Source organism: Lampetra planeri, chromosome 9 (genome assembly GCF_965212315.1).
Source record: "Lampetra planeri chromosome 9, kcLamPlan1.2.h2, whole genome shotgun sequence".
Classification (NCBI taxonomy): Eukaryota; Metazoa; Chordata; class Hyperoartia; order Petromyzontiformes; family Petromyzontidae; genus Lampetra; species Lampetra planeri.
In genome coordinates, this window is record NC_136115.1 from 15,333,296 (window position 1) to 15,347,728 (window position 14,433).

A 14,433-nucleotide genomic window follows, 5' to 3' on the forward strand; every position below is an offset into this window, starting at 1 on the left:
CTCCACAGTTTGGCCATAAATTATCTTTTTTCAAAGATAAAGGTAGTTTATGTACATTTGGCCTTGGTCCATGGCTGGTGCGGCGGCACAGCTGATTGCTATGATAAGCACTTGTAGTAGGGGATATCTACGGCACATTGTGAGCCAACCTCAAGGCCTTTCTACAGGTTTCCCATTGTTACATAGCTCTCGAGCCAAAGTTAGACTCCCGTCTAAAAACTAAACTATTATTATTTTACAAGGGTAAGGCCCACTGAGCTATTAAGCTCGTTCTTCAGAAGCGACCTGGTCAAAATTAATAGCTCAACGAAGTAGGTCATTTTATAGCAGCCAAATGCTCAATGCTTTTTTTATGAATGTTGAGGGAAAAACCAGAGGACCTGGAGAAAAATCCACACAACCACGGGAAGAATATAGAAACCCCAAATATACAGCAGGCATCAGGGTTAGGTTCAGACCTTCGACCTCCTTTATACCAGACGAGGCAGTTCACATCTCGCCACCGTGGTGCCCAAGGAACTTCGGAGCTGTGGTGTCAAGTTGCTTAACATGAGAACACTTTTATTCAAACAGCCATTTACGAATCATTTACAATTTTGATCATTATGATTAGTATAAAAAAAACACAATATGATTGAAACAATGAGTATTGAGTCCTACTTAAAACTCAATGTGCTTTATATGATGGTTAAACCCACGGGGCAGTGTCAGAGGGCTGGGGCAGCCAGGCCAGTGTCAGAGGGCTGGGGCAGCCAGGGCAGTGCTCTTAACTCTAGCACAGGGTTGCAGTGCGGTACTGGGGCTTTGTAAATGGAAACTAAATGATCCACCGAGGCTGTCAGATAAGTTGACCGCAGAGTGCACAGAATCTGTGTCACTCACCCCGTCAAGGCGCTAAGTTTAGTCGAGTGAAATTCTCCGCGTGCCACTTCTAATTTACGCCGCTGTCTCCCTGTTTATACGTCGGACTACTGGTTTGGTGTCACGTCAGGAAATTTCGTGTGGAGTAGAACAATGTCAGGTTTAATTTGTTCGCGATAAACTGTTTGCGTGTGTACACTGCGCACGAGCAAGCAACACACGGTGAACAAATGTACAGGAACATTTTCTGTGCACAGTTTTGCTGTGTATGCTATGTTTACATGTGAAATTACTCATTGGGGGTAGGAGGTGATTTAAACAATGATACAAAACAATAACGTGTGGAATGATAATAACCGTGAATACACGAGTTCATGCCAGCTTCCGGTCTGAGCACAGAGGACATGTCATCCGATGACCGCACAACATCCTTGGGTGGGGAGTGACCAGGCAGCGCTTTGGCGGCGTGCGTGCATGCTGCAGCTCCTCTAGTGGCTGTGCGTGTGTCCGCCCCTTACCCTAGCAGGAGCGGCTGGGCTACAGGCGGCAGCCCTACACGTCCCTGGCTTTACGTAAGCATTACGGCAGTCTGAACGCGCTGGGCTTGTTGAGTGAGTTCCATTCCATTACTAACCATCGCTGGCACGCGCGGGACACGGTGTTACTCGCAGTGCACTGCTAGTGGGACTTGCGCACAGAAGAAGCTGCTTTATCACGTCGCGCATCTTGCAACGTGGCTGCGGCGTGCATTTTCATTCGCCAAGTCGCTGCCGAGAGGTGGCTGGGTGGCTCAGAGGTCAGGGTGCTTGGCTGCTGCCACTGAGATCCGGGGTTAAATTCAGACGGTCACCCGTTGTTAAACTGGGCTCTCACGTGCAGTAAGTCGATTTGTTCGGCCCGGCCACCATTGGCTGCACGTAAATAAATCACCGCATTAACATTTCGGGTCTGCACTTGATTTGGCAAAAAATTCCAGTTCTGAGATTGAAAAAAATATCAGTTTGTCACGTGACAAACGTTGGTCTGTGTCGAGGGGTTGGAAAAATGCTGTTGCCTATGTGTGGACCAGAGGTCACTGGAGGGAGCCCTGTGACATCCGCCATGGGCCGCTCCATAACACACAGTGGGTTGTACCGCTCTGCGAGATGTCCGAAAGGACGTTCCGTCTCATGGCGTAACGCCGCTGAGAAGACGCTCAGAATAAAACTTGAGCAGAAAGACAAATGTAAGGGGGAAGACGCCGCGTTGTTGACGTACCACGCCTCACCTTCCTCTGAGCTACAGTGCCAATCCATGACCTCTCCCACATTCCACTCAGAGATATGCACATTGCAACATTGGCCTCCATACCAGATGCACGCAATCTAAATCTTATTTGGGCTGAAATGTTTTTGTTATAATCTGTAGACAACAGTAATTCATTTTTGTTACTAAACAGAAACTGATTATCTGGCTTTAACTACATGAACGGGTTATTCAACACACACGATTTGGCATCCTTTATACTCTACTGGTGTGTTTAATACCTGTTTGTTACAGTACAATTAGGGTTTATATATCATCGAAATGTGACCACATCTTTTTGTTGTGTCTCACAGTGTCCCACTTACAGTGCCGAGTGATTAATGTCTTTGCAACATACATTATTTAACATTGTGCATTTGATGATGTTTATTTGACTGTAATTTTACTCTTAAAAAAACTTTCATTTTTGGTTCCTTCAATGACCAGCTTAGCATTCGCGTGTTGGCTGGTAAGGCGAGGGGTTATTTTCATTGGACCAATGCCTTTGGTAGGAAGCGTTAATTTAATTCAAAGTCACCTTTATCCAAGGTAGCTTTACAAGTGAAACGCTCCCTTCTTTATCAGAGCAGTTGCATTTGTAAAATGGCCTTTTTGCATGACGCACTTTGTACGTGCACATTTTGTGTGATGTTTTCCATATCTCATCAGTCACACCTGTAAACCACCCTGCCATTTAATCACAACACGATTTTGCATCTTGTGTCTCTTCACGTACCATTGTTTACCATCGCAGTGGTAGAGAGAAGCTTTTAAAAAAACGTCTTCTTACTGAAGCTTCAACCATGTGGCGTGATGTTGTGCGACGACGGTGTTGTGGTGTCAGCCGTGGAACCTTATGAAGTGAGCTTGTAGCTAATCAGGATATAAATACACCTGCTCACATGGGTGTCTTTAAGAAGACAAACGCTCAGTGCTGAGAACGAGACTGAGGAGTTGAGACTGAACGAGGCTGAGCTCAAGAATCGTCGTCCCTGATTGGCTGCATGCTCACTGCAGCCATCTCTCTGTTTTACTGTTCAGAAACTAAACAGTACAACGTTTTTTTTTACTACATATTATACCTAGGTCATATTGCAATTTTTGACAGTAGTGTTGATTGACTGTGTTAAAATACTGCAATCATCGATATGTATTGTTTTGTTTTGTAATCTCCTAAGATGTTAAATATCATTGTGCAGTTGCGGGTAGAGCAAATCATTGTCCTTTTACACGCATATTGTTTCAGATAAGATCTCTGAGACGCAATTTGAGCTCCACTGTGTACGGTGAAATGAGGCAGCCTAGGATTGTATTAAGCTCTGCAATCAGACTAAGTCAGCTAAAACAGCATGGAGCACGTTGATAAAATCTGTGTGGTGAGCTATTCATAATTCAGTGGAAGGAAACTGAAAACCCCATTGCTACAACTGACCTCACCAGTCTGCAAAACCAAGCAAGTATTGCCTATTTCACCATAAAAAGTGGAGTTCTCATTGGATCCCATCACCCTTACCGTTTACGTATTTTTGACAATGTATAGGAGTTCTCCTTGTCTGACCAGCCTTTCTCTTCTCTTGTCACACTTTGGTTTTGTTTCTACATATTTTATTTCGTATCATTTTATTTACTTATGATTTAAAAAAAAATCTCCATTATTTAAGGCGGCTCGGATGGTCTGAGGCCCAGGTCGTACGTGGGGAGTCCATACGTCGCCAGCCCATTGCGCGTAAAATCAGCCGTGGTGTTCCCCGCCACCTCCACCAGCCAGGAACTGCTGAGGGACGTTGGTGAGATGAGGCGCGACCTCATGAGGGTCACGTCCATCCTCAAGAGTGACGGCGGCATTGCCGGCACGGCCAAGGAGGCGGTAAGGTCGCCAAAGCTCGACGTCAGGGTCAGGATGGCTGCGGGTGGCAGGCTGGAGGAGAATGTCAGCGGAGAGCCGTTGGAGATCATGGAGAAGGTCAGAGAGGATCTGGAGAAAGTGAGCGAGATATTGAAAAAGGACAACTACGGGGACGTGAGAGTGGTGCAGAGGTCGCATCAGGAAGAGGGGCGGCTCGCGCGCTTTATCAACAGAGAGAGTGGAATTATAATCAGTGATGAAGAAGTGGAAGACGCGAGCAAAAGATACTCCGCATCCGTTCGCTACTATGATCAGAAGTCTGCAATGTTTGATGTTACTGCTGCAAGTCACAAGGGCTCCATCAAAGACACGACTAAAACTGTTTCTTTTTCATGTGAAGACATTAAGAGCGACATGAATAAGCGGGTGGGCTTCTACCAAGACTCGTCCAACGAGAGCCACACAAGTGTTGCAGGGCGAAAAGAATTCATCGTGAAGGAAAAAGGATCCATTTCATCCGAAGAAAAGAAACTAGGCAGCAGACTTCCAGGTTCAATTAAAGTCCTTAATGAGTCTCCACCATGGTCACCACTGAAAAGGGTGAGAAATGACGGCGATCTTGAAAAGCCTTACAACTTCTATCAAACGGTACGCAGAAGGGATGTCCTTAGCAGAGACAGGCCTGAGAGACTGGATCTGGCCTTTGAGAAAAGGCAGACGAGCAGGCCAGATGAACATCCACATGGCGCTCAAAGTAAAAATGTGACGTCCTCAAGTCAAGCTAAATATGGCCTGCCAGCGGGCAGTGCAGATTCTGTCAAGTATGGAGCTTCCAAAGGCACGTGGCAGCCTGACTCCGCTCTGTCGCCCCCTTCATCAGACCTGCCGCTGACATCTCCGGTGGTCGAGGAGAAGCCCATCGGGCCCATTCGCGACAAGGTGCGTGCGCTGCAGATGAGAGTGGATGCCGAAGCAGAAGAGAAGAAGCGAGGGCTGCATAAGGATGCGCACAAAAAAGACGAAGTGGCCACCAGATACATGTTGGGAAGAACGACTTCTCAAGGTCAGAGCAGCAGCAGCACGACTTCGCCTACAGCTCCAGAAATTATAGAAGAGACCGTGTCTGTGAAGGACCTCATGAAAGTGTTCCAGTCTGGCAAAGATCCCTCGAAGGAGCACGCCAGTCTGTATGAACACAAATCCTCCTTCTCTGGTGACAGCGCAAGAGGGACGGAGTGGAGACCTGGAACTCCCGAACGGAAGCCATTAACTCCAGAGTCGCCGATAAGGATGCCGTTCAAAAGCTGGAAACCCCCCTCTGACAGCCCAAAGAGAATGAGCGAGATCGCTGGCGACATGGCAAGCCCAACAAGGGCAGCCCGGAGCCACTTTAAAATGCTGGAGAGTCCAACTCTTCAACGGAAGATTAAAGGGCCAGAAGACGAGACGAAAGTTTACAAGCGAATCATAATGCTAGACGACGAGGACTGTGGCGAAAAACAATTCATGGCGGCAAAATTTGAGAATCTACCGCACTCCCCAGAAAGCCCACCTTCACCTGCTCCCCGCAGGAGATCACCTGTGTCTCCAGATAGCCAAAGATCGCCAGTCAGTAGACTGTGCATTGGCTTGAGGAAGCTGGAGGGCCCAAATTCACCAGACGAGCACACCACAGAAAGCCATAAGTCCCCTTTAGGCTATAGGTCTCCACTGGGTCATAGGTCACCAGAAGATATAAAAACACCCATAAGTCTACGATCTCCCACAGGACAAAGAACACCAGAGAAACAGAGGTCCCCTTTAGGTAGCCGATATCAGGGCATTCTCAAGTCTCCAGAATGTCATAGGTCACCAGAAATCCTCAAATCATCCCGAGGTCAGCACACTCCAATGGGGTGCAGGTCTCCAGACAGTTACAGGTCAAGCGAAAGCCACCGGTCACCTGATAACCCAGGCTATCGAGGAGAAGAAGAAGGAGAGTTGACAGCCGACGAGTCTCTCCCGTCGTACCTGGACTCATCGCACCTGGACACCCCTCTATCTCAGGAGGAAGACAGTCGCCCGGGCTCTGCCCAGCTGATGACCGATGAGTCGTACCGCTCACTGCGGTACCTCACTCAGCAGTCGGTCGAGTACGTGGAGGATGAATTCACGGAAATTCGCGGGGAGGGTTACCAGTTTGCTGAGAAAATGCTGCTGTCAGAGTGCACCGATCAGACCCATTCAGACAGCGAAGAAACCTTCTTGGATTGCTTCGCTACAGGGACGGTGAGAAGGGGGTCGAAGGATGTTCACAAGGAAACGAAGGAGCCTGGCAAGCAGATGGATAAAGTCCCCAGACAATGCGTCTCTCCTGCTCAGAGCGACGCCAAAGGGAAGACGTACCACGACAGCGATCCGGCACCCGGAAGCAACCATCTGAGGGGATTCTCTTCAGAGAGGAAGGGGTCTCCAGACAGAGAATCGTCTCGTTACAGAGAAGACCGAGTGGACAAAACCGTCAAGGAGGCAGCCGAGAAGCTCACCGAGGTATCGCAGTATTTTCGTGACAAAGCTGAAAAGTTAAACGATGAACTCCAGTCGCCCGAGAGAAAAAGGAGAAGCCCCGTGAGGCAGGACTCCGGCTTGACGGGGTCTGAACCTGGCAGTCCCATCAAGCAGGTCTACAATGTGACCAGGCAGGAGCCTGGCAGCCCAGTTCGTCAGATGTCCAGCCTGGCTAAAGCCGAGCCAGGCAGCCCGGTGCGGCAAGTGTACAACGTGTCTAAGCAGGAGCCGGTGAGTCCGGTCCGGCAGGTCTCCAGTCTCGCGAAGCCAGAACCAGGGAGCCCGTCGAGACAAGCATCTCCCTTAGCAAAGCACGAGGTCGGCGCCAGTGCCAGACCGGGTCCTTCACAAGTGCAGGTGGAACCCAAGAGTGGAGACCCCCAAGGGTCCTCATCCACGAGTCCCGGCAAACAAACGGGGGGACCACCGCCTAGTGCCGATCACGACAGCACTGTGAAGCCCAGGGTCTTCCCGAGGTCTTCTATCCCCGTCCGGGAAGGACACGGATCAGCCTCTTATAAAGACTACAGGACGAAGCGGATCACAGAGGCGAGGGAGGCGGTTTTTTTGGATGAAGAGCATGACGACGGGCAGTCGGCAAGGGGCTCCAGCATAAAGCTAGTGGAAAAAAAAACGATCGATGTCCAGAAAAGTCCAAGAGTAGCTAGAGTCATCCAGGAGGAAAAGGTAGACAATGATCAATTCAGGCAGTTCCGATCACCTCCATCCCAAAGGTTAGAATCTCACCCTGAGAAAGTGGCCATCAGCTCTTTACATGGAAAATTGGTGTCACCAGCGATCGGCGATGGACTAAGAGAGGCCCAGTGCAGCAGCGAGATGGACAAGGATCACACAACGGCTCCTGACACTCACTGCTTGGTGCATTTGGAAGGCGAGTCATCGAGTTCCAGAGCAGGATGTGCGACAGAAGAGCATGCAAAGCAAAATGCGAGGGCCCACAAAAGTGTTTCGAGGAGTCCCAAGCATGAAGATAAAAGTGAAACAAGCCACGTCAAATCCGAGAGCTCTGGTAATGGAAGAAAGCATGAAGTTCAGCGATCGGGAAAATATTCTACCTCCTCTACAACGGAAAGAGTGCAGAAATCACCCGAGAAAAGGACGTCGCCATCGACATCCAGGCGGTATTACTCTAGAAGCGAGCACAAAACCCAAGTGGCTTCTTCTAGTGCATACAAGAGAACTAAAGAAAATGCTGACATTGACAAGAGCCAGTGGGATGGACAAAACCGACGCTCCACCACTGACAGCGAACGTGACATGGAAGATGACTCCATGATCTCCGAGAAGGAGCGCTCCACCGTGGAGGAAAAGGAAGACATTTCTCCGTCGGCATGCACCGACGATGCGGGGAAGGGGAACGAGGGCGAAAACGGTGTCGCCAGCCCCGAGCAGTCGACGGTGGAGCCGGGCGCCGCAGATGCCGTTCGGCTGGAACGGTCGACGAGCGAGAATGCCGAATCGGCCGCCTGCCACAGAGCCGTAAGCGACACGGAGAGAGAGAAAGAGGTGGAATTCATTAAGCCAATCAGCGATGACAGACACGGCATGAACCTAGGAAAGAAGTCACCGTCCCAGGTTGGTCTGGCCGATTTCACCGTGCAGGAGCAGCATGGCACTGAGGAGCGCAGCAGAGTGCAGGTTGGCGTGAGCCGCACGCCGAGCGGGGGGGACTCGAACCCAGGTTCGCCGCCAGCGGCAGTTTTATCAAAAGTGTTGAACCCCGAAGAACAGAAAATTGTGCAGTGCAGCTCTTCGTCTTCTGACTTTGAGAGGCTGGCCGTGAAGGCGGCAGTCACATTATTGTCTGCGGTGGAAGGCTCTGAGCAATCGGGCGATGAAGCAATGGCCATGGTGAAGTCTCTGTGTAGTGAGGAGAAGATGATGGAGCACTTTGCGCTGACCGAAGAGCAAGTAAAATCGCTCGCGCAGGAATCTTCTACGTGCCAGACCTTTGACCCCGCCGGTGTTCCTCTCACGGAGAAGGAGAAGATGCAGCAACTGTTGGTGAGTGAGAGCAAGGCATTGATGGAGGCGGAGCACAAGTTCACGACAGACATGCAGTGCTTCTCAACGACGGTCGACACCCTAACCTATAGTTCAACGGAGAAAAAGGTCACAGCCATTGTGACGTTAAAGGATTTTGTAGGACCTTGTGCTCAGCAGTCACAGGGCAACGTGATTAAAACTGCCAGCACATCTGAGACCGGTCCCAAAAAGACTCCGTGTGAATCCTCGAGTAAACAGTGTGAACCACAGTCTCCTAACCAAGACGTGGACAAAGAGCCTTGGATGCATAAAGTTGAGCCCGAGAGTTCTGTTAAATGTGGCTCTTCACGAACGCAGCAAAACGACTTTGCAAAGAGACATGAAGCATTTGAGTGTAAAACTAATCGCGGTGAGCTGACAGCTGAGCAACGCAAAGCAAACTCTACTCACGAGCCTCCGACCTACGCTTCGGTTTTCCCAATGAAATCTGGAGAGCCCAGCAGCGCGGTGTCCACACCGGATCCTCATCAAAAAGAGAGAACGTTCGAGTTTCCTCCACCTCCTCCCATCACCATGCTGGACGAGGAGCAAATGCCGCCTATGATGGAGCTGGCTGGCGAGGAAGGAATGACGTCTTCATCCTCGGCGTGTGACTCGGAGGTCACACTGCTGATGTGCCATAGGGAGGCGCGGAAGTCAAGGCACGCCGAGCCCAATATCAAAGTGCAGCCTCCATCGCCCGTGCAGTTTAGCGCAGAGGATCTGAATCACCCGGCCTCTGCTGAGCCAAATCGGTCACCCATCTCCCTCAAGAAGTACACGTTTAAGCTGTTTAACGACGACGAACAGAAAGAGAGAGCCAAGAGGAAGGACGAAGGTGAGAAGACAGCAACCCGTAAAGCCCCCGGCGTCGATTCAAGGCAAGTGGCGTCAGACGCTCCGGGAGACAGGGATACGCCACAAGACACTCAGCCGACCGAGCGCTCGTTCACCACCACAGCGGAGTTCTCGCATGACACCGACGCCACCGAGGTGGACTCTCTCGACGGGTACGAGCTGCCCAGCGAAGAGGACGAAAATACCGTCGCAGAGGCGAGCAACAACAATAGGCTGCTCGACTGGGCGGCCGAGGTCCGCGACGCGACCATGGGCAAAACCGACTGGTTTCCCGTGGACGGGTCGGGCTTTTCCTTACACGACCGCGAGCCACCGCAGGGGCGCAAACCTACAAGTGCGCACACAAAAACGGAGGAATCAGGTGAGAAGCAGTCGGACAGCACCGCAGAGAACTTTACACTAGAAGGCCGTCACCCAGATCGGACCCCGTTTGGTAATGTTTATCCTTTTCCCTCCAACTTAGCGGGCAAGGCGGTGAAGTTTGACCCGTGGACTACAATTCGCGACGAGGAGGAAGGCCGCGGCGAGCACGGCCGCGCCGCAGAGCCGAAGCCGTTCCGGCTCGCGCTGCACAACGAGAGCGTGCAGAAGTCTCCGGCCAACTCCCCTGACGACCTCACCCCGACAGCCCGCACCCCGACCGACCCCGAGAGCACCCCAACGAGCGAGCGCAACATGTTTCCCTTCCCGTTCCGAGAGGGGAAGATGTTCGAGATGACTCGCAGCGGTGCCATCGACGTGGGAAAGAGGGAGGAGAACGACGTGGCCAAGGACGCGAGGCCGCAGTGCCTGCCCATTGGTGAGGGAGGCGCCCAGCCGGGGAGCGTGGCGGTGGGGGCTGCGCCCCTGCAGGCGGACGCTGACACGCCAGCCTCCTCCCCGCAGGGCGCCGAGGAATCCACGGACCCCTTCAAGTCGTCACTGTGGACGGAGCAAGAGCTGAAATCTCTCCGTGGGGCCACGCAGGACCCATTTGCGACGCTCTGGGACTCTCTTGAGGAAAAGATAGTATCGTCCATGACCACGAAATCCGAGTCCAAGTCGCGGATTCCCATAAAGATGGGAGTCTCCGCCTCGGCCAAGGTCATCAAGAAGGACACGTTGAGTGCGGAAGCGCCCGACGATAAAAATCCAGACTCGTCCACAAGTTCTGTCGAGTCAGCAAATGCATTGGGGATGGAGTTGTGCACGTCGCCAAAGCCAGAGCCATTAGACGCACATGCGGTGACCAACGTCAACAGTAAACTAACGAACCTTGAGACCAAGGAATTTTCCGATAAACATAATTTAGACAAAGCTGTAGCAGACACCAGAAGCAGCAGCAGCAAAGCATTTGACCAGAGATCTGAGAGCAGTGGTCGCCCCTTAGCCTCTGGGAGACTTGGAGAGGGGGAATTCGCACCCAAATCCCTACCTAGAGAGAAACACTCTGCGCAAGAAAGGCAACAGCAAGTCACAGTGGCCACTGCGCAGGCACAGGGCCCAGCAGCTCCGGATCGCCTGATTCCCAGACCAGGTGACAATCCAGCTGCACAGCACCCCTCAGAGTCGTCGGAGCGGGCCAAAGTTCATGCTTTTCCACACGCTGAGCAACCTGCCCCAAGTCAGACTTCGCTGGTGGGTGAGCAGGGCAACAAAAAGCCAGCACTTTCTCCCATTAAGCACGCGCCCCACGTAGTGACGTCACCCAGCAAGCAGGCAACGAGGGTGGCCATGGCCTCGCAGCACAGGTCAAGCACGCTGCCAGAGAATGCTCACATAGCCAAGTACACCGCTGTGACGGCCAAAGTGAGCCACTCGTCCCCCAAGCACGACACGAAGCATTCCCCCACCCATTCGCTCAACAAGGGCCCAATGCACACTGTTCACACACTCAAGCAGTCCGCAGCGCACACTGCCCACGCATCACCAGTGCATCCCTCGTCAGAGGCCATGCACCCTCCCCTGCCCTCAAAGCAGCTGCCTGTGGACTCTGGCCATCTGGTGCATTCACATTCCGCCTCAGGTGAGCAGGCCGTTCAGGACAACTTGCACACGTATCACTCCTGCTCGCCTTCTGAACAGTCCCTGACTCAAATTCCCCTACACGACGATTTAACGTCGAGCCAAACCTCCAGCGCTTCAGAGCAGATTCCCCCAGCAAAATCTGCGCACACGGAGAAACACGGCACTTCACACGCGGCCAGTGCCGCCGCGACGCACTCCACGTCGAGCACCAAGCAGATCCCGAGGGCCCCTGACCCACATGCCGACGTGAACCGAAAGCCACTTTCTACGCACCCCTCTCCCCCGCATGGCGCGCTTGCCCAGAAGCACCCTCCCGCGCATGCCGACCACTCCGCGAAGCATGCCCCCTCCGCGAGCGTGCACGACGCAAAGCAGGTCCCTGTACCGGCAGAGCGCACGTCCAAGTTGCACGGCAGGCCCGGCGAGAGTCCAACGAAGCAGCACGCTTCTTCGCTGGAGCACGTGGGTGCCAAGCGGGCGCCTTCGCCAACCCACAGGCACGCCACCAAGGCGAGCGTCTCCCCAAGACATCACGAGCAGGCACAGGTCAGCCCCTCCAAAAGGTACACCGGGCAAATGTCGAGGCAGACCGCTGAGCAGTCGCAAGCTGACAAGTCGAAATCTAAACTGCCCATCAAGTCAAAATATTCGAGATCCGAGGCGTCAGGGGTAAGCACTGAGACAAGCGTGTCGAGGGTCGCAGAGGTTAGGAGTAGGGTCGCAGAGGTCAGGACAAAGGTCACGACAAGTAAGGAGAAATCTATAGTGCGAGCAAAGTCAGAGTCAGAGCAGCAGATTAAATCCAGGATACCCGTTCGCCACAGGAGTTCGGATTCCGATTCGGATGGAAAATTCCAATCGGAAAGGGCTCAGCTGAAAAAAGGGAGACCATCGACTGCGAAACCAAAAACTTTCCAATCCAAGCTGCCGGTGAAAGCAAAGCCTGAGCAGACGCAGCCGGTCACGGCTTCCCCCGTCGTGGACGAAGCAGCAACCTGCAGCCCTGCCCTTCCGGAGGCTTTCCGGCACTCCATCGAGTACTTCGAGGGCGTCAGCAGGGAGGCGTCGCGGCTCGCCGATCGGCTATCCCTGCAGGAGGGCCGGGGCGACGACGCGGCAGCGGCGTCCACGGAGGACGAAGACAGCAACGTGTATGACGTGTCGACCGAGTCGCCCAACCCGCCCTCGGACGAGCGCTCGCCCAGCAACAGCAGCAGCAGCTTCAGAAGTCGACCCATCGAGAGCAGCCCGGGCTCGTCGTCCGACGCGACTCCAGCCAAGAACGGAACTAGTTTGTAGCCATTTTACTTCTGGTGCCAGACTGACGTCCGCGATCAGTCCTGCGTGCCGCACACGCCATCTCCATTCGTCTGGTGCTCCATTGTCTCCATTGTCTCCATTGTCCGTGACGTCTTCGCATGCATGCTTGTGCGCGCCTGGACGCCCCCGCGTGGATGTGCGTCGGTGACATCGGCCTGCCGAACGCCGATGCGTCTATGTGGCCATGAGCGCCCAATGTCATTCTCATTTGCGGTGCACTTTTGCCCACGACAAGAAATGTCACGATCGTGAACACGTCCTGTAAAAAAGGTGCTGAGGAGTGCTGTCAAAATACAATTTTACAAATTGAGAGCAAGCAAACTCTTGTTTATAAGTGTACAGCGTGCCATGGTGGAGCTATTGAGTGTGCAGGCAGTGCAACTGCACTGGGGCCCAGGGGCCAGAGGAGCCCCAGGATGTAAAGAGGGCAGAGAAATTGGACTGGGGCGGAGGGTGCCATTTCATTCCTGGCACCAGGACCCGTGCCAACCATGTTACGCCACCGGCAGCTATCGGTTGTTGCAATTAAAACTTGTTTGAAACTAAATCTATGCATTTCAAAAATTGCTTTTGCTGTATTTTTACTGTTTACAACTGAAGAGAGTTTGCTCTGATGCTGTACAATATAAACCGACTTGTTCACTTTGTCAACTGACTGCACGTTTGAAAAACAAAGCCCGCGTCATTTCCCTCTTCTGTTTTTCAAACGGTGTTGTGTACGACCACCTCAGAACGTTTGTTTTCATGAAATATGTGCACCGGGTCTCTGCTGCATCTGCCCGTCAATTGGCGGAAATGCTGCTGTGTGTCATTCACGTACGGCACGGTGCTGCAGTAACTCACCCCGGCCTCGGCAGCGAGATGCCTCCGTGGGTAACAGGCAGCAGCAGCAGACGAAATTCCGCCACACTGCGCGCACCCTGCATGCAATGTAGTGCATGCCATCTGCTGCAACTTCCACGTGCAATGTCCTTGATCCCATGCAATCTTCTGTGAAATGTGTCAACGTTGTTTCCTCTCGTCTATCGGCTTCCCAATATGCATGCACCCAACTGCCCCATCCATTCATCCTCCATAATTGACATGTACACATGCTACGCTGCATCTTTTCCCCCGTGACTGTAATTGGGTGATCTCATGAAAGCATTGTTGTAAATATACTACTGCATACCCCAACAGACACATTTTCCTCAAGAGGATTGTGTTAAATTGCTGATGAACATGGTTTGTGATTTTTTTTTTTTCAGCTGCTGGTCACAGTCCGAGTGAAAAGACCAGCTTGCGGTTGTCAGAAATCGCAGGACATTTGGGCATTAGCTGGCCTGGTAAGATGTGCATGCATCCGACCGTGCGTTATTGTAGGGCTGGCAATAATAACAGATAATACATAGCACAGTTTAATAGATGATAATAGTTTTAAGCATAGGCTTGGCTGTATTTGTGCGAAATGTAAGATTTGCTGCCCATTAGAATTTACATCAGCCATTCATAAATAATCATCTAAATGTGGGCTGTGGAACCTTTTTCTTACTGAGGGCTGTATCAGACTTTCAAATACCTTTGGCCGGCAACCACTGATGAACACAGGCATCCGGTCACTGCTGTCATTGCATGAGGCCCTTGCAGTGACAAAAGTGACTCAGCGCGGTTGAATTAAGACACAG

General features: G+C 52.1%; 1 protein-coding gene across 15 annotated transcripts in view; it reads left to right on the forward strand.

Annotated features, from left to right (window-relative positions):
- Positions 1 to 14,433, forward strand: part of LOC144720730 (uncharacterized) — a 275,382-nt gene that overhangs the window by 245,322 nt on the left and 15,627 nt on the right. For 5 of the 15 annotated variants that reach the window (XM_078597741.1, XM_078597737.1, XM_078597740.1 and 2 more), the window contains 2 exons: positions 1,385 to 1,472; positions 14,017 to 14,094. In XM_078597741.1, the coding sequence (XP_078453867.1) occupies positions 1,385 to 1,472; positions 14,017 to 14,094 (166 nt within the window). The other 10 variants (XM_078597731.1, XM_078597733.1, XM_078597734.1 and 7 more) reach the window with 5 other exon arrangements.